Source organism: Notolabrus celidotus, chromosome 15, assembly GCF_009762535.1.
Source record: "Notolabrus celidotus isolate fNotCel1 chromosome 15, fNotCel1.pri, whole genome shotgun sequence".
Lineage (NCBI taxonomy): Eukaryota > Metazoa > Chordata > Actinopteri > Labriformes > Labridae > Notolabrus > Notolabrus celidotus.
In genome coordinates, this window is record NC_048286.1 from 29,569,289 (window position 1) to 29,588,630 (window position 19,342).

Here is a 19,342-nt window from a genome sequence, read left to right on the forward strand (position 1 = left end):
GGCACTGCTGTAAGTCCCTCCTAGCTGCATTCAGAGCAGGAGGCGTTCACCCCTCAGCATCCAGACTGCAAATGTGTCACGCATGTACGAAGACACCGATGGCTGATCCCGCCTGTTGTCTTTTTTGTCCATTTAGGTTGTTAATGTAGATCGTATACACTAAAACTGTAGAAAATGTTATGGTTGAAAATGTTCATGTTTTACTTTGATTTGTTGTAGGCTCCTAAGTGTAGTTATAAATATATTTAGGGTGTTTTTAAACCTCTCTTTTCCCCCTCAACATTACACGTCTCTCCTGCAGCGTCCATTATAATTTAAATTATGCAAATTAACCCTCATGTTTGTTTCTTAGGAACAGCAATAATGTTCCTGGGTCAATTAGACCCGGGGCATATTTAATGATTCAAAAGTGTCAGAACCCAAAAAAATCCCAATAAACATTTTTTTTTAAAACGCATTATTAACTCAATTACTAACCATTTAAATCAATATTTAGTGCAATGGTGTTCTTTAATCCTCACAGATCATGGTTCAAAAAGGATAACTCACTAGTTTTTTTATGGAAATTAATGGTAAACCTTTATTTAATGTACATTGGAAAGCCCTCAATATAATTACAATAGTTTTACATGACTTAGATTTTTGTTAATTTTATTTTGTATTTTATTTTATTTATTTCTTTTATGAAGTGATGTTGATAAATTATTCTATATGTTGATTGCGCTAATTAAGCCAAGCAGAAGAAGTGTCATACTGAAAAAATACTTTTAACATTTGCTTTAGATTTTTGAACTTTAAAATGGGTCAAATTGACCCGCAACATAACAGGAGGGTTAAGTGATGACGTCATTTAGCAACTTCTAGCGACATTTAGGACAGCCAATAGCTACTTTCCTCAGTGAGGAGTTGGCAACACTTATCCTAACTCATCAAACTCTGAAATACATCAAGTTTGGAAACATGCTACGGAGCCCCTAAAGTGACATGGACAGAAAAAACAACATAATAGGTTTCGTGTGTGTTCACGAGAAAGTTTCTTATGAACATGCAGTCCGTCTTAGGCGCCGTTCTGAGACAATAAAGCGCTTACAATGTGCAAGCAAAGCCATAATATCCTTATAATGAAGCCCAAGGTTGAAATAAAGCTCAACTAACTCCTGTACTGTCATTTTTAGATCGAACTAGGAAGACAGTGATGCACTGGTTAATCTCCGGTGCAGATCTGGTATCTTGTGCTCATGGGAAACTTTCTCATGTGCATGCTCTACTAGGCCGTGATCACAAGACATTTTCTCGTGAGCACGTGTTTGTTTCTGGTGCGCATGGGAACAGATCAAATTATTTTGTATCTCTGCCCATGTCACTTTAGGGGCTCCATAAAGATCTCATCCAGGAAGTAGAATTTTAATAAAATAAAAACACTCACTTTTGAAAAGTTTGACATTCTCACAGTGGTTCAGACGGAGTCACGACGGACACAACAATAAACTTTAGAGTGTGTTACTGAATAGTCAAAACAGGCTCTTTTGAAAAGGGTCCTGAGATAAGTGTTTTTATAAGTGGGCTTTTTACATAAATATGATTGAATGAAGAGGATTTCAGAAAAGGAATAAATTGGGAAGTGCGTTGCCCAAAGATAAGAGTGAGATTTAACACAGGAGTGAAAATATGGTGCAAATGAGGAACCCAAAATGACCCTAGAGACAGACAGAGAAAGCCAACATATTTATCTCCCCTCCCTCTTTACGGCAGAGCATTCAAAACCTGCTGCTTCTCATGATGTAAGGCAGGGGCAATGAGCCCTCCTTCATCTGTCACTCTTGACTGTGTGTGTGTGTGTGTGTGTGTGTCTTCCTGTGTTAGCAAGGCTTACTATGTATTCTGTGTGTTTGAGCCGGTGTGTGCTTCAGATCACAGATAAACCCTCTCCCTGCCTCTCACCTCAGGGAGATGATGTCATTCAGCCTGAAGAGCTGCTGGCAAACAGCTGACTTTACTCAACATACTGAAAAGTCATCTTTTTCTTGCAGCTGCACCACGGCATCATGTGTCACTCATAATTTCTAGCAATTTAAAACTCATGGGTGGTAAAACGCATTCTAGTCGCCACACAACAGATACATATTTGTACCTAAATAGTCACATTATCATTCATGACTATGCTGAATTTGTATCGTTGTAGTATGTAGCATCTTTCTCCTGCTTCTCAGCTGTCTGCAGCGCCCCGTGAAGTTGGCTGACACACAAACGTATACACACTAAAGCACACACAGGACTGCCACTGTTTACTACACTGGACTTCCAGCTACTCTGCTGGAATCACTTATGACAGAGCTTCTAGCTGCAGGCTGCATTTTAGTTTTGTTTTCAATTAAATGGCAAGAGGCTTGATAAAATAGCAAAACTCAGTGTTTTTAGGTTGGTTGAGAAAGTCACCATACATGACGGGGCTACGTACCATTTTTGGTCAGTGTGGGGACCTTGGATCTCCTCTAATCATTACTGCTGTCTCTCTTCAACTTTCACTGTCAAAGACAGAATGCAAAAAAGGATAATCCTTAAAAATAATTAAAAAATAGTCATTGTACTACTTTTGTTTTGACTTTTCAGGCTGCTGTAAGTCCAGACTGTATTGTCTGTCACTTAAATCTCCACGTTTGTTCTTCAACTGCTGGAGATATGTGCATCTCTGTCTCTACCCCTGTCTACCTCCTCTGTTTAGTTTTGCCTTGGTGTTCACACTGTCTTCTTGTTCTTCAGGTGTATTGTGGAACCTGTCATCATGTGACGCCTTGAAGATGCCCATCATCCAGGATGCACTGGCTGTGCTGACGAACGCTGTCATCATCCCCCACTCGGGCTGGGACACGTCCCCTCATACACAGGAGGACCGCAAGCTGCACCTACACTCCTCCCAGGTTCTCCGCAATGCCACAGGCTGCCTCCGGTCAGTGCCACTCTCTGTTATATCATGTTCAAAACAGTTTATCCGTGTGTCAATGCCCCATTACTCTTCATTTCTAAGTCTTTATGAATGAATAATCATGAACCACATGATAGAGTGAAAGTGTGAATCTTAAAGGAACTGTTTCACTAGAGTAATCATGTACTTTGCCACTTTGCTGAGATGTTTTACTGCTCTGACACAGTCAGTCTCAAATACGTCTCTTTAAGATAGTATTGTGTGATTATTTTTATCCCTGTTCAGACAGAGAAGAGACAGACAGAGCTGCATTTAAGATGACTAATCACTTGGCTTTAGGAGTGTTGTGGCTTCTCTTCCTCTCCTGAGACTTGATGATTCTCATACTGTGCTGTCTGGAAGAAATGGCACTGTGACACATTAAATGTGTTGTCTATGTGCTGGGCTCCAGCATGTTGGATATTTAAAAGTACAAACAGTATCTAAAATGAAGGCGCCATTCAATATGTACCATCAATTTAAGCCATGAAAAACTTTGTAATCCAGAAACAGGACTCTGTCAGTATTTAGCAGCATTTAGTTAAACAGACGTGTTACATGTCTAATATTCATAAGTGTTTAAATTAGTGTATAATCACCTGACTATATGTGCAACTCCCTCCAGTCAAGACAAGGCAAGGCGTTCCTTTTCTTACGGGCATTTATTTCGCACAATCAGTGCCTTTGAGCATGCGATGAGAACTGTAATAAAAATCATAACATCAGCTTAATGAAGCTTAAACACAAATTACATACAACACATAACACACTACTTCTCAAATCTAATCAATATACATAGAAACTATATGTTGTTAACTTATAATCACATCAAAGAAAAGAATTCGGCCACACAAACAAACTTTAACACATACCTCATTGGCCCCATGAGCTGAAAGGGTGTAAAAAATTAAATTCTGTCTTCCCAGGTCTTTAAAATTGTGCAGCAGCTTCCTTCTCTCTGCAATCAACCTTGCTGCATGGCAAGCATGAGATGCACGTTGCTAAACCCCGCCCCTTTCTCATGTTCTGGAAGCTTTCACTTTCTATTAGGAACAATTCTTATGAACTTATATTAAACAGCTAAATATTTTAAACTTAAATTATTTTAGTTTTTAACTTTAACTATTATATGAATTGAAATTAATTAAATCTATAAACTTTAATCACTGGCAGCTACAATATGGTTCAGATTTTGTTAACTTAGAGTAAGCCTTTCATTCATCGGACCAGGTCCCCTTCAACGGATGCCGCCTGCTTTATTCATTTCTACTCTAGCACAGAACAGACCAATTAGTAACATACATGTTTTTGTATTTAGTGACAGGCTGCTGAAAACCAGCTGTCGGTTCAAAATAAATCTATTTTACAGGGATTGACAGAGGAAGAGTGAAATGTAAAATACATTTAAGATGTCATCTGTGACCCTCTGTTAGCCTGTCTGAAAATGATCTGCACTAATATGATCTAATTCTCAGGCACAGACAGATTTACTCTGCTGCACTGAGCTGACATCAAAACTTATGTACACAAACTGAGACCTGGCGTCGGATTTGAGCGTATCCCCCACCCGTGTATAGATTGATAACTGCTGACCTTTGCGTGGACTGATCATACACCCAGTTTTCGGTAGTATGCATGTTTGATAAATTAGGGCCAATGAGTGTATACGTGGCTGTTTAATCACATTATAAAAGGAATTCACCACACCTTTTATTCAGATCAAAGTGCCTCTAAGTCATTTTTATATTAGGACATCTTAGTTTGAGATCACTGAAGCAACAAATGCAGAACATTATCTGGCTGACACAGTGATGACAGTAGAGGTTGTTCTTTCAGCTCAGTGTTCCCCCTTCAAAAGCTTACACTGTGTCTGTTGATGAAGTAAACACTGTGTCATATCACTGAGAAATCTTTGCAAGAACATACAGACATGCACAACGGTTCTCCTCGAGAGCAATTACACTGCACTTACATGCAACATTTCTCTGCTCAAGGGAGCAATTTTGCAGCCTGTGAGGAGAAAACTACCTTTGAGCTCGTGCTGAAATGGACCGAGCACTTTCAGTAACAATCTGAGTGCATGACTTGCTTTCCCTGTGCTCAGTGCACTTCCTGCTCGATTTCTTCATTTTGAGGGCGTGCATAGTCACACTGATGTCTGACTATGATTGGCTACAGGGATACAGTCCTTGTCTTTTCTGATTTGTTGTTGTTTAACTCCTTAGCTAACTTCATAGACTGTATAAAATATGGACGTTGTATCCTTGACGTCACCCATCTGTTTCTGAAGTAAAAGAACAGCTTGGTGGGCATGGGACAGGAACTGAATGTCAGTTGGACAGCACTGAAGGGGAAGCAGAGGTCCATGAGAGATCACTTCGTTTGAAAGCCCTCTAGTGGATGCTGATTTTGCTTATATGCTTATTTTAACGTCAATGTAAAGGACAGGTGGGAATATATGGGATGTGACAGATATATTTTTAAAAGCATACGTTTCTATTTTCATCCATGAACGAAGCATTAAATAGCCTTTAGTGTCTGGTGGTGTGTGAGTGTGTGTGTGTGTGTGTGTGTGTGTATGTTGCGAGAGATAGCTTTGTGCGAATCAGCTCCCTAAACCCAAAGAGCCAATTCATCTTTCTCACGCCTCGTTAGGGAATGCTGAGAGTCTGATTAAAGATTGAATATTTTGTGGCGAGTGTGGTTTATTGTCGGCCACCTGCTCTCTCACTTTCACTCCATCTCTCATTATCGTCCACACTCTCTCATTTCCTCTCTCTCCCCCTTTTTCCATGTCGTCGCTCTCTTTCTCATTGCCTGGACTTCGTCTTGTATTATTCCTCCAGCTCTTCTCTCTCCATCAAATCATCCATCCTTATATTCCTTTCTTCTCCTGTCTCGCTCTGTCTCTGCCTCGCTCTCTCTTACACACATCCTCTGCTTGTGCTTACTCACTGCTTGCTTTACTCCGTGTGTGTGCACAAAATGTCATGCCAGCAAACAAAAAGTGTTAAAACCTCGGCTGCTACAAAGCTCAACATGAATCATGTAAGTGGAAAGGACAAACTACTCACTGTGTGCTAGTGCAGGTTAAATATGCTTTTGTTTTTTTTTGTAAATGCTGCACTCAAAAGCTGATCAGTGAAATACTTAAAACACCCACGTTTGGAAGGTATCAGTGCAGTACATACATTTACTTATTCATATACTCTGTTGAGCCAAAAATACATCCATTCATTGCACAGTTGCCAAAAAGAAGAGCCCAAAGGTGGGTGCTGCTCAAGCTCCTAGTCAATAATGAAGTGCAAAAAAACTGCAGTTCCTCAGGTGTCCACTAGAAGCTGGCTCCAAAAGCTGAGGAACCCTATCAAGTCCTATGCTGTATTCCTTATTTTCAAAGCAAACTGAAACAGAAATAGGATTCCCTAATCCGACATGCCAGATAGACTGTAACATGACCATGACAGGGGATATATTTCACATAGGGTGGCAAAATTCTGGGAATTTTCAAAGTTGGAAACTTTCAACAGGAATTAACAGGAATTTATGGGAATAAATGGGAATAAACCAGGAATTTACTAAATTGAAGGTTGGCTCTTAATAGGGAATTTAATTATAGTTGGGGGAAATATATTTTACCATAATCCTTACTAAAACAACCAGATTTCATGCAAGTACAGTTGAATATCTATTCTATTCCTCAATCACATGCACATAGCACACTGCTACTGCAGGGCTATTGAGACCACGCCCCCTATATGCACTGTGCATTCCTCCATCACATGCACAGATGATTTCTAGAATCCTGCAGAGGCTAGGCTTGAGAAGCTTGAGAGAAGATGCTTTTTATTTAACATTTTGAATGGGACTTTCTTGGGATTGCATTTTTGTTAATCTTTGAATGGGTTGGGTCGAGGGTCTGAGTAATTTAATTCAACATTCATGTGTTTGTTCTTCAATGAAAGAATTGATAGTTCAATAAAATATCTAACACTTGATCAAGTTCAAGTTACAAATAAATCAGTTTTAATTGTATTATTTTGGATGGATGTCTGCTTATAACAAAACAACTATTGGACTCATATTTTTAGACCCGAGGTTGCCGCTTGGTGGAAACGCAGAGGGTGCTGTGAAAAAGAATTCCCCCAAGGGGACAATAAAGTCTAAAGTCTAAAGAGTACGGATCCCTTTATGAGAATGGAAGAAAAAAATTTAAGGTTTACCCTGAGGTCCAGTGGAAAAGTTCAGAAGCTGAAATGATTATAGGAATATAATTTAACAAACAAGACTGATACTGCAAACTGAAGAGTGATATATTTATGATTCAGAGTCAGGATTTAGACAGTTGAAAATGTGAATCGATTCCATCCTTGTGTGGCTTAATTTCACTGAAGAGTTTATTTTGTAAGACAACAGATGATCTCTTGTTATCTTTTAGTGTGACAATTCAAAGTAATGAGATTTTAAAAAATGCTGCTGGAAAAAAGGAGTGTTTACTCAGGGAGGTATCAGAAAACTGCTCCAGCCAAAATGATGCGTAAGACAAGATAAAGTCCTGAACATGTTTGATTTTAATGAAGAGCCAAGACGAGAAAAAGCCTGAATCTGGTTTTATGACTACCTAACTCAACAACTGAGGTCACAGGAGCGCACCCCAACTGTAGCAAAACTCCTCTGATTGTATTCTGACTTTTGGAAATGTGACTTTAAAGCACTTGAAAAATAATTTGGTGTCAGACCAGCACACACACAAGTACACAGCGCTTCACATCAGTACCTTTAAAACAGGAGACTTAAATGGTGACGATCGTTATAAAATGTTCAACAAATGCACCTCGAGGAGTTTTGGCAGCTTGGTGTCATTTCTCACTGACACTGAGGTTACAGGCATCTCCCAGCCATCTTTAATAGTCTGACATTTAAAGGGCATTACACTCAGACTCTGTCACACAGACAGGCAGACACACGTGACAGATGTGCCTCGAAATGCACGTGTGGTCTCATTCACATAAAGCTATAACAGGAAGTTCTGTGTATTTCTTATTAAGATTCTTGTGTTGTTTATTGATGAGGTGTGTGTGTGTGTTTGTGTGTTTGTGTTACAGGAATGTGAGTTCTGCAGGCGAGGAGGCCCGAAGGAGGATGAGAGAATGCGAGGGCCTGACAGACGCTCTGCTCTACGTCATTCAGACCGCTCTGGGGAGCAGTGAGATTGACAGCAAGGTAACTCACATACACGCACACACATATACACAACACAACAAAACACACACAATCCCACAGCCTGGAGGTCATAGGCTCACACAGGTAGAAACTCGCACCCACACACACAATGATAGCACCTGCATGTGTGTGTTTCTGCATGTTTGTGTGTCCAGGAACTCAAATATTTGTTGTACTTCCTGCTTTGCAACATGTGTATAATCATGATAACCATGCTAATTTTATTTTTAATTTGCATACATTCACGTGAGTTATATGCAAATGTGTTTAATCTGTGTCTTTGCAGACCGTATGTTTGCACTGTATATACATATTAATTTGTATAAGTGGTTTTCCTGGAGATGGTATGAGTATGTTTGCTTCAGGGATTAGGGAGTTGCATTTTTTAGGCCGTCTCTGGATAGTTTTACTGCAGTCTTCTTAGATATAAACACCACTAAAGCTTAAAATAACAGGATATCCATTATTAATGCACAATGTTTTGGAAGTTGAGTTAGTAATTAAGATATTGATACTCTGATACTCTACTGTGAAAAAAATGTTAAACAATTTTTTACAGTATTAGTAATGACATGTTAGGCAATCAGAGCTTTCTCTTTTGGGTGCAACATAACCCAGCTTTGCCAGTAAACACAGAAAATACAGGAAAATAAGTAAAGAGTTATTCTAGATGAAAACAAAAATTGTCATTTGTTTTGTCATAAAACAGAGATAGTCACAGAACCGTCAGAATACCAAAATGTTGACCTTTATTAACACACCAGGGAAAATCTAATTTCCACTCTGCACATTATGCTGCTATAGAAAAAATTATTTAACTCAGACTGATATGCATATACCATAGACTGTATAATAAATGGATGTAGTATCTGTGATGTCACCCATCTGTTTCTGAAGCGCTGTTTTGAAGCCAATCATCGGTGGGAGCCATATTGGAAATGCTAAAGTCAACCTAATAGCTGTCGAGCTAGTGTGAGGTAGAGAGGCGGGCTTTGAGCCTCCTAGCCAACAGCGACAGGAGGTCCGCCTGTCAATCAAGTCAGCTGTGCCTCTCATTATGGAAAACTTTTAATCTTAATATCTTCTAAACTGCCCTGTTATGAGAAAATTCACCCCCCGTACAATGTGTGTGCCGATAGAGAAATAGTCTAGTCAGTCTACACTCAGTTTTTTTTTTTGTACCAGGCTGTAAACATGTTTATTTCTGCTGGAAAGATCGTCTTTTTTGAATTGGTGTGTATTTGGTTTCTGGTACTTACCGAGCCAGCCTCAAGTGGACACTCAAGGAACTGCAGATTTTAACACCTCCACATTGGCTTCAATTCTCGCAGCTGGAGGTTGTCGCTTATAGACCGAAAACAAAATATCTCCTCTAATCAATAATAATCCAGAGGAAGCGTGTGATGGTGTGTGTGTCTACAGAGAGTGTGCTCTACGTCTGTACTTGTTTTTCTTAGTTTAACCATGTTTTGGAAACCTTGCTTTGGTGCAGTGGTCTTAGATTACAGCCAACAGTCTGTTTGGACTAATAAACAAGAATGAGAGGACATCGCTGTCTTTCTCCTCTGACCCCTCTTCATCTCAAACAAGCTCAAGCTGCTCTCTCTCTTTTTCGCCCGCAGCAGCTTTGGGTTGCCTATAGATCAGTTTTATATTTCAGACACTTCATGGATTATTGGTAATATCAAACATAAAAACAAATGAAACTGTGTTGTGTGAAAACACATAGTATTGAGATGAATCAAAGTAGTTGTAGGACATTTTGACAACCTTATTCATATGTTCAAGAATCAATGTCAGAAGTAGAGAAAGGAGGTTATTATTATGAGCTAAAAGGTCCAAATCATGAGACATTATTCTAAATTATCTGATAGTCATATCTTGTCATTTTGATTTGGTTCTAACAATTAGGACTTTTTCTCTCATAACTGACATCTGATCCCAGAAATTTGATTTTATATTTCATATTTACGTCCATCATTTACACTTTCTAATTATTATGATTTACAATCTGAATACAATTTTTGAATTTTTGATGGCTTAGAATTTTGATGGTTTGAGGCTTTTTGTCTGAAAAATGACCCAACAGGCTGGTGCATGTGTGTCTATTTGTGTGCATATATATTTTTTATGGTAAGTTGTCTAACTGTGTTATCAGTGTGTATGGGAGTGTGTGAATGTGTGTGAATGTGTGTCGAGTGGAGAAGTTTTTTAATCCGTGGAAATCCTTCACAAGATCAAAGTCTGACACTGTTGACTGCACAGCCACTCACAACTATAGGATTACATGGCGCGCGTGTGTGTGTGTCCGTCTGAATTATGCATGCAGCATGTCCGTGTCTGTATCTCCATGTAGATTGTATGCTTTTACCTACACACAGTATATCACCAGCCTGCACTGCACCGTACGTATGTGACTGCATGTGTGCACGTCTGCAGTCATATTCTGTCATTCGCAGTTTGTCTGATCTTCTTCTTTCTCTCTTTCTTCTCTTCCATCAGACCGTGGAGAACTGTGTGTGCATCCTGAGGAACTTGTCGTACCGTTTGGCTGCAGAGACGTCTCACAGCCAGCAGGGGGGGTCGGAGGAGCTGGACGGTCTGCTATGTGACACTGGAGGGAAGGACGCAGAGAGTTCTGGATGCTGGGGCAAGAAGAAAAAGAAGAAGAAGGGACATGACCAAGTGAGAATACTAAAGATTAAAAGATGGTGTCATCTGTATTTACATATCTGGAAGCTTTAATGAGAAGTATCTAGCTGGTTAAGACATTCAAACAGATCTTCGCACATGACATATAAAGCAGACAAGACCGTGATAGAGAAGAGCGATTATTTCTACACAGTTATTTTGAATGACTCTGGAGGTAGGTGTCAGTCGACGTGATGATCTGCTCACTACCTGAACAGACATTTTTCTTCATGTTCCACAGCAAAGATCTCCAAGTGTGATGCATCTCACTCGCCTTTGTCACATTGCGTGTGAAAAGCATGATATTTATGTCCCTGTAATGTCTCATCTTCAGTGTGAATGTCTCAGAAGTGTGATGGTGGGGACAAAGTGGTCCTACCGCTGTGTTGGCATCGGAAGTAGTAACAGACGCGTTACAGGGGCGAGATGGGATCACTGTGAACCAGCAAAGCAGGCAGGATGGAAGGGCTGTGTGTGTGTGTGTGTGTGCACGACTGAGTGTTTACCTCTCTTACTACAGCAACGGCGCAATGCAATGTGAATTGACACACTGTTACTCTGCTGCAGGATCAATATGAAAAATCCAAGATGTGATGTTGGTGGAACTGTTTCAGGGCTGTTTCAGGCTTGTAATATAAAAAGGGTGACTGTTAAGCCTGGTTTGTACTTCTGCAGTGAATCAACAGCGTAGCCTGTGCATGTAGGTCTGCGTAGCCCCCATACCTATGCAGAGGACTACGCAAGTAGCCAACACACACCTCCTCCAAAATGTAACCACGCGTTGAATCAACTTGGACCATAAGCCCTGTGATTGGTCCACTCGACGGCATTGTATTTCCTGCATTTACAGCACTTCCGGGATCACCATGTATTTCATCTTCTCTGACGTCTCCTCTCTATTCTTCCCTGTAATCATGTCTGTATGATAAACAGCAACATTTATCAGTTTTAGATTAACATAACACGCTCTGAATCGCTGTGAGATCATAGCGGGGCCGGAAACAGACAACCCGACTATCAGAGAGACCACACTGCCCTCAGTCGTTTTGGCGGAGTATTGCTGCCAGACACAGACACATCAACGCACAAGTATGTTGTGCTCACGTCCGTGTCGGTCACTGCTGCATAGGGTCGACGTATAAGTATAAACCAGCATTTAAAGAAAGCAGCATGAAAGTCAGCAATGAGATAAAAAGCACAACATTTTCCACAGACGTCACCAGGATCAACACAAATCGAAACATCCGCACAGAACCTTTGAAAACATGTTTACATACACTATATTCTATGCTTTACTGTTACAGATCATGGGCTATCTATTCTATCTATTTATTTATTTATTTATTATTTAAAAGGTCCATGCATATTAATTAACACTTCTGTAAATATGCCAGAGTTAGCCAAAAGGCTAGTTTACAACCGTAGTCCCTTGCCAGATGTTAAAAAGGCTCCCTAAAAAGATCAAGATTAAACAAAGATAAAATAGGGTAAAATAAGATCAGAATAAGAAGGTAGAGGAGAAACCAAAACACAAACAAACAAACAAACAAACAAAAAAGAGAAGAAATACAGCCTTTGAGCCAGTTGAAGATATTCCTTACAGCCTGCTGTCATGCCTGTCATTCTTCTAAACCTTGCTGAGTTCTACTGATGGACTTGAGTGTGTTTTTTCTCAGCACAGTTTTGAGCAGAGCTTTGATAATTCAGACAAAAGGTGCATTTCAACCAAGAGTTCCAGGGTCTTTTAGCCCCCAGAACTACTTTCCATGGAACTAAAAGGTTCCCGTGCCCCAATTGTTGTCTGCGTTTCGACCGCGAGCTGAAGTCCCGGGTAGATTGTGCAAATCAGGTGTGGTGGAAATCTGGAAATGATAGACTCAAACAACAACGGTTTGTCTTTGTGAGCTTTATTCCGGCCTTCAGTGAGCTTTGCAAAGCGGTCAGATGGCAGAGTGATCTAACAACCGAGACCAGGTCTGCTCAACTGACCCAGAGTGAAGATACAACACGGTACTTATCCTCTTCAGAGAATAACATTAACACATCATTAAGCATCTTCAAAGAACTGTAAGACAAACAAGAGAGTTTCTGATCACCTCTTGCTTCCTGGTCACCTTCCTGACTTCTCACCTTCTGGTCTGCTCCTCAGCCATGGGAACAGATAACAATATGCAAATCCCAGAAGGTTTGGTATGTGTGAATGTTTCTAGCTTCTGATCAAAGCAAGAACAACATACTATCATGTCTGTATTTTTCCCACCACACAGGCCAGTGACGTATGGAGAAAAAACATTATACTAAATAATATTTTGAAATCTTAATAAAAAACTAAACTAGTATGCATTCCCAGGAACTGTGTTTCAACAACTGTGTAAACTCCACAACCGAAAGTCCCAGGACCTTTGACAAGTACTACCCCCCAAGCAGGGGCTTTTCAGGGGGAGATTATCTACCCCTGAACTAAATTTAGACCCTGGTTCCTCTGGTCGAAATGCACGTAGTTCAGGGGTAAAGTCCCTAGTTCCGGGGTAAAGTTCCTGCAGTCAAAAAAAGCTTAAAGGGACTCACTGAAAAAAATTGCTAAAAATAGTAAATTAACTAAATGAATATGCTCATTTTATTGGGACTACTACTCACAATGTAGTTGTTAAGATGTGGTTGAAAATTGGCAAGTCAAATATAAGTTATTTTAAGTTATTTTGAACTAATCAATAATCTTTGCTATTAGCAGGTTAGATCCATGGCAGCACCTTAAGAACAGGGCCCAAGACAATATCCAACCCTCTCTACATCAGTGTTTCCTCTTTACACTGTCAGAGCAGGTGCTTCTGTTTCTTTTGCAGGCTTCAGTATTTCCTTTAATAATTCGTCTACATGCTGTTCTGTTAGTTCAGGAGTATTTGCTCATAGTTTCCCCTTGGTTAACACTTCCTCTAGTCTCAAATGAATATTTATGAATGCACCACGGCTTACTTTGAAATTCATGATGTTTGAGTTAGAGTTGTTTCCCTTTTTCCACTAATGAAATTCACCTACCACCCGGATTATTTTGATTCACCAGACCAAGAAGGCTCACAGCATCGTGCGTTGAGAAGAGTTTAATGATGTGACACAAATATATGTGTCGTCTGAATCCTCTGTTCTTTGTATTTTGTGCAGCATCATTCACACATGCTGCAAGGTTTTCACACAGCAGGAGCACGAGATCAAAGCCGTTTCAGAAGATTTAGCCGTGTTTGACTCTCTGCACTCGGACTACCTGCGCTGAGTTAAGATTGTGAGGTCGATTCAGTATTTCTGTCAGGGTTTCCAGAGTCTGTCCATCTGTGGCAAAGAGGGCGAGCTTCATCCTCTGTTCAGTTAAAAAATTAACACCCTCTCAGCTGTAGAGTTGTTGGAAACTAAACGTCTGCTTTTGAGCAGGCTCTAACCTTTTGTCATGGTAATGAGCAATCAGCTGCACATTCTGGTTGAGTGGAAGACATCTTTTACAACTTCTAGTGAGGCTGCGGGTCTGAAAACCCAACACTTCCGGTGGATCAGAGTGGGTGAATTGCTCATTAGCTCTGCTTGTATTTTTTTTTCTTTCTCCTTCTTTTGATATTTGAGAAAAGATAGAGAGAAGCTTTTTAAAAAAAATGGTAGTAATGAGCAAGGTCTTTGACTTCAAATTGTCAAACCAACTTGTGGCAGAACCGTGGAGGTGAAGGATCTTAAACCTAACTCTGAGATCACATTGTACGAGGACAAATCATAACCTCTCCATCATAATAACAAGTAACCCCTCCCTTCTTCCCTTTATCTATCAGTCTCCACTCCAGTGCAGCTGTGGGCGATTACCATGAAGTAGCGATTTGGGAGCTTGTTGAAGAGGGCAAAACTCTATCAACTGCAGGGTAATTAGAGCAGAGAGGAGGAGGAGAGGAAAGGAGGAGAGGATATGTTGGTGCGGAGGAGATATTAAGAGGGAGAAAAGGGAAGTTGGAGTAAAGGGAGGAGGCTGGAAAATACAAAAAGAAAGGGGAAGAGAGGGGGGAAAGACGATTGAGTATAATAATGTCAAATATAAAGTAAGACAATGGGATTATTGTTTGCATTCTGTCATGAGATTATATCCCTGCAGATTAATAATGATCTTTTCTACACTGCAAAAAATTAGAAGCAAGCAAGTGTTTTTATCTTATTTCGAGGAAAAATGATCTCATCACACTTAATATAAGGCACTTGAAATATCACAAGCTAAAAATAATGACTTCATTGTAATCAGAAAAAGATGTCTGCCAGTAGAAACTGTTTCGGATACGTCTCTTGACGCAAGATGTCATATTTATTTCAAGGAACAACATTTTCTAAGGAACTAAATATTTGGCTTATAATATCTTCAAATAAGAGTCTTGATCTGTGAGGTCAGTGTGTAGTAAAATATCTTAACTAGAAGAATTTGCAGTTTAAGATCTGAGTTTGTTTTTGCAGTGTGTTAATAAATTTCACCCCTCAACTCAGAGCTAGATAAAAGCACAATTACTTCAGACTTACAAGGACATGCTAGATCAGTTTTCAGTAGTTCTCGGTAGTCCTTCACACACTGCACTGATCAAAATGTACAGACAGTCAAACACAAAGATAAGCTTAATACAGCCACATATCTTTTATGTGCAGAACACGATCTATGTGTCTATCTTTCATATTCACTCAGCAGCCATTCAATGTTGTCGGCCTCGCTAATCAGCGCCAGAATTATTAATTTGTGAAAGATTGTTGGCCTGAAATGCCATATGTCATACGTCGTGTCTAGAGCAGTCGTCTGCCTCTAACCAGGGCCCGTATGCACATCCAGCCATTACACAAACAGGACCATTAGTCTTACATATCATTATGGAACGGCCCATTTGGCCGTGGCGTTAGCCGCATGCACGACTGCAAATAAGTGGCAAATTAACTAATTGCGCCATGAAAGCGAGGCTGGTGCAAAACGTCATATGTCCAGGGAACCTCCTGGAAAACCCCTTTCCAACAAAATTGAATTGCGCATGCCTACTATGCATAAACAACAATAAACATAGTGAGCGGTATCGGTGTGACTGAGAGAAGATCAAGAAAACACTGTTTTCAGTGGAAGAAGAAATGGACATTTTATTACAAGAATAAAGAATGAACAAACAGCTGTTATCAGCAAGTCAATCGTCAAAGATCAGACTTTCCCAAAGGATCCGTTCGATCCCTAAATATCCGTTGTCTTCGCATATCTCATCTTAAACGGTAACGCTCAAGTACAATGTCCACCATCCTTTAAACAGCCTAACAGGTGTGGTAATCCTGCCATAAGCACCTGTAATGGTGGGGTGGCTGGACATTCATAGGGCCCAGGGCTGTAGATCAGGTTAATGATAATTGCTATGATGCTGCCATGCACTACCACCTGGATGTAACCAAGCACATTTGACGGATGGCGTTTCGTAGCGGGACGTGGTTTGTCAGTATGTTGATCTAAAAAATAGATACAAAGTTGTCTGAAGGCTGTGACTGGTTAAACTGAGATGTAACCACTTAACCAGATCAATACAAGCACCAACATGTAGAGTTTAACCCACAAGGAGGACTGAAGACTGGTGCGGCTAGCTCTGCTAACCTTAGGGACCTTCGTCATACCAGTTGTCATCCCGTATTTGCCGTGAAGAGGTCTCTCTGGTATTTTATGTTAATTTTTCCAGCTTTTATTTATATTTAATGACACATGAGCTACTGATCGAAATGTAGTTTTGGGCCAGCTGCTTCAGCGTATTTTCATTTTTGATTATTAATGTGAACAAGACATAAAAGCTATTACAGAATAATCCCAGCATGTCTTTTCTGCTACCAATAAAATAGAATAAGGAGGCCGGACCCAGTGAACCTTTTTCTATAACCCAGCTTCAGTTCAAAACACATTAGTCAAACGTCAGTGTCACATCCGTGCGGATATTACTGCTGTGTCACTGAGAAATGTTCCATATGTAAGATTTCATATTTGCACCGTTATTGTTGCTGCCCTTTTTGTAAGTGTGTGTGTGTGTGCATGTGTGTGTGTGTGTGTGTGTGTGTGTGTTTCAAAATGCATCACCAATGCAGCAGGAAATGTCAGGTTTCAATTACAGAGGAGACAGAGAAGCAGAATGCACAAATAGATGAATGCCACCTTATTTATACACTGCTCCTGAATAGTAAATCTCTCTCCCTCCTCTCCCTCTCTCTTGCCTAAGGGGACCATGCTGGCACCCTACTGCTGTCAAGCCTCTCCTCACACAGAATTCAAAATGCTTTTCTTTCCTAAATTGTGTCTCATCTTCCGCAGTGGGATGGCGTCGGCCCATTTCCAGACTTGGCGGAGCCCCCGAAAGGCATCCAGATGTTATGGCACCCCACCATCGTCAAGCCTTACCTCACACTGCTGTCTGAGTGCTCCAACCCAGACACCCTGGAGGGAGCAGCTGGGGCCCTGCAGAACCTGGCTGCTGGCAGCTGGAAGGTAAGGACTGTGCTGATATACCTGAGATACTAAGGAGCATCTGCAGAAGCGCACTGAAGTTCCAGTCTGTGCCAAAATGTGGTCTGAAAAAACAGATTGTGGGCAAAACAACAATGAAGCCTGACAGCCTGCAATACTCTTGTAATTTAGTACAAGAATACAGAGAGAAACCTTATTTACTCTCTATTTACTGTGAATATAAACACGTCGCTGCCGCTTTCAGGCTTGTCAGAAAAAATCTACTCTGCCACCATCTTGGAGAGGGGTTCCCCAACACCTGATCCAATGTTAATACATGGGTGAGACAGCTAAACCCCTCACTTAAGTTCAGCTTTAACATCTGTCAGAGGCAACTAAGCATTTCCCAGAATAGAGGATGTTTCACAATAACAAATATGAATGCTTTGAATAAAGTACGTCATGGGAAATTATATCAGCCTACAAATAATGTAATGTATATGATATGCAAATGTATACATTACATATTACATTACAATAAAAACATTTATTTCATTACATGTCACAAGATATAGAAGTATTGAATATTACAATTATTGTTTCTATAACATATGACTTTTATTGAATATTATCATACACATACACTACCAGTCAAAAGTTTGGAAACACCTTCTCATTCAAAGGTTTGTATTCATTTTAATTATTTGAAACACTGTAGATTAATACTGAATCCATCAAAACTATGAAAGAACATATATGGAATTATTGATTGAACAAAAAAGTGTTAAACAAACCAGAATATGTTTTATATTTTAGATTCTGTAAAGTAGCCCCCTTTTTCCTTCATGACAGCTTTGCACACTCTTAGTATTCTCTCAGTCTGCTTCATGAAGTGGTCTCCTGGAATGGTTTCCTTGTCTAGAATTACTCGCCTTCTTAATGTGTTTGAAAATAGTACAAATCTAAAAACCTGTTTTGATATTGCAGCATCAAAAATACCAGCCCTGAGCACCCAAATTGGGAACTTTCTTATTGTTAGTCTGAAATTCCATACCCTATTTACCCCTCCTGTTATGTCTGTTTCTCCAGAACAGCAATAATGTACCTGGGTCAACTTGACCCAGGGCATATTCAATTATATAAAAGTGTCAGAACCCCAAAGAATCCCAATAAACATTCTTTTAATCTCATTATTAACTGAATTACTTACCTTTTCAATCAATATTTAGTGCAATGGTGTTCTTTAAGTGTCACAGATTGTGGTTCAATGAGGATAATTCATTAGTTTTTTATGAAAATTCATGTTAAAACTTTTTTAATGTACATTGGAAAGACCTAAATATAAATACAGTATTTTTACATTACTGAAATTTGTGTTTATTTTATTTTATACTTGGAATTTTTTCATCTTATTAACAATTTCTTTTTAGATTTTTGAACTTTAAAATGGGTCAATTTGACCCGCTACATAACAGAAGGGTTAATCAGCATCTCCATACAATAGAGTACAGAGCATCTTAAGATAGCCTATTACATCAGAGTTATCAATCATAATGTGGTAGGAGTGTGATGATGCTATATCAGCACACACTCTGCTCCCTGTTTGTGTTTTTTTATCATGTTGCTATGTTTGGGACGTTTCTGCAGCCAACACTCTGCAGGTCTGGACTAAAAGCAAACATAGTAATCATGTGACATTGTCTCTCTCCTCTGCTCTCTGTCAGTCTGCAATAGATGCAAATCTGATTTGTGCGTGACACCAAAAAGGCCTTCGGTATTTGCCGACCTGTGAATGTGAACGGTCTGCCTGTGTAAACTTACAGTGAAACGAGAGAAGAGAGCGGGGCACGGCTGAAACACAACATTCAGCTCCTTCCTGCACATTAGTGTGTAACTGTGACCGTGTTGATCTGTTCTTTGGTGCGTAACCGTTGAGAAACAATCGGAAGTATATCGCATTGTTCCTCAGTTTCAGGGCTTTGTTTTCTTAGACAGTCCGAATC

The 19,342-nt window shown here is 39.9% G+C and overlaps 1 protein-coding gene across 13 annotated transcripts in view; it reads left to right on the plus strand.

Annotated features, from left to right (window-relative positions):
* The window catches only part of ctnnd2b (catenin (cadherin-associated protein), delta 2b), a 237,275-nt gene that overhangs the window by 197,434 nt on the left and 20,499 nt on the right, over positions 1-19,342 (plus strand). For all 13 annotated transcript variants that reach the window (XM_034702134.1, XM_034702144.1, XM_034702136.1 and 10 more), the window contains 4 exons: positions 2,761-2,947; positions 8,068-8,185; positions 10,688-10,870; positions 17,208-17,381. In XM_034702134.1, coding sequence (XP_034558025.1) covers positions 2,761-2,947; positions 8,068-8,185; positions 10,688-10,870; positions 17,208-17,381 — 662 coding nt within the window. The remainder of the gene's footprint in view (positions 1-2,760; positions 2,948-8,067; positions 8,186-10,687; positions 10,871-17,207; positions 17,382-19,342) is intronic.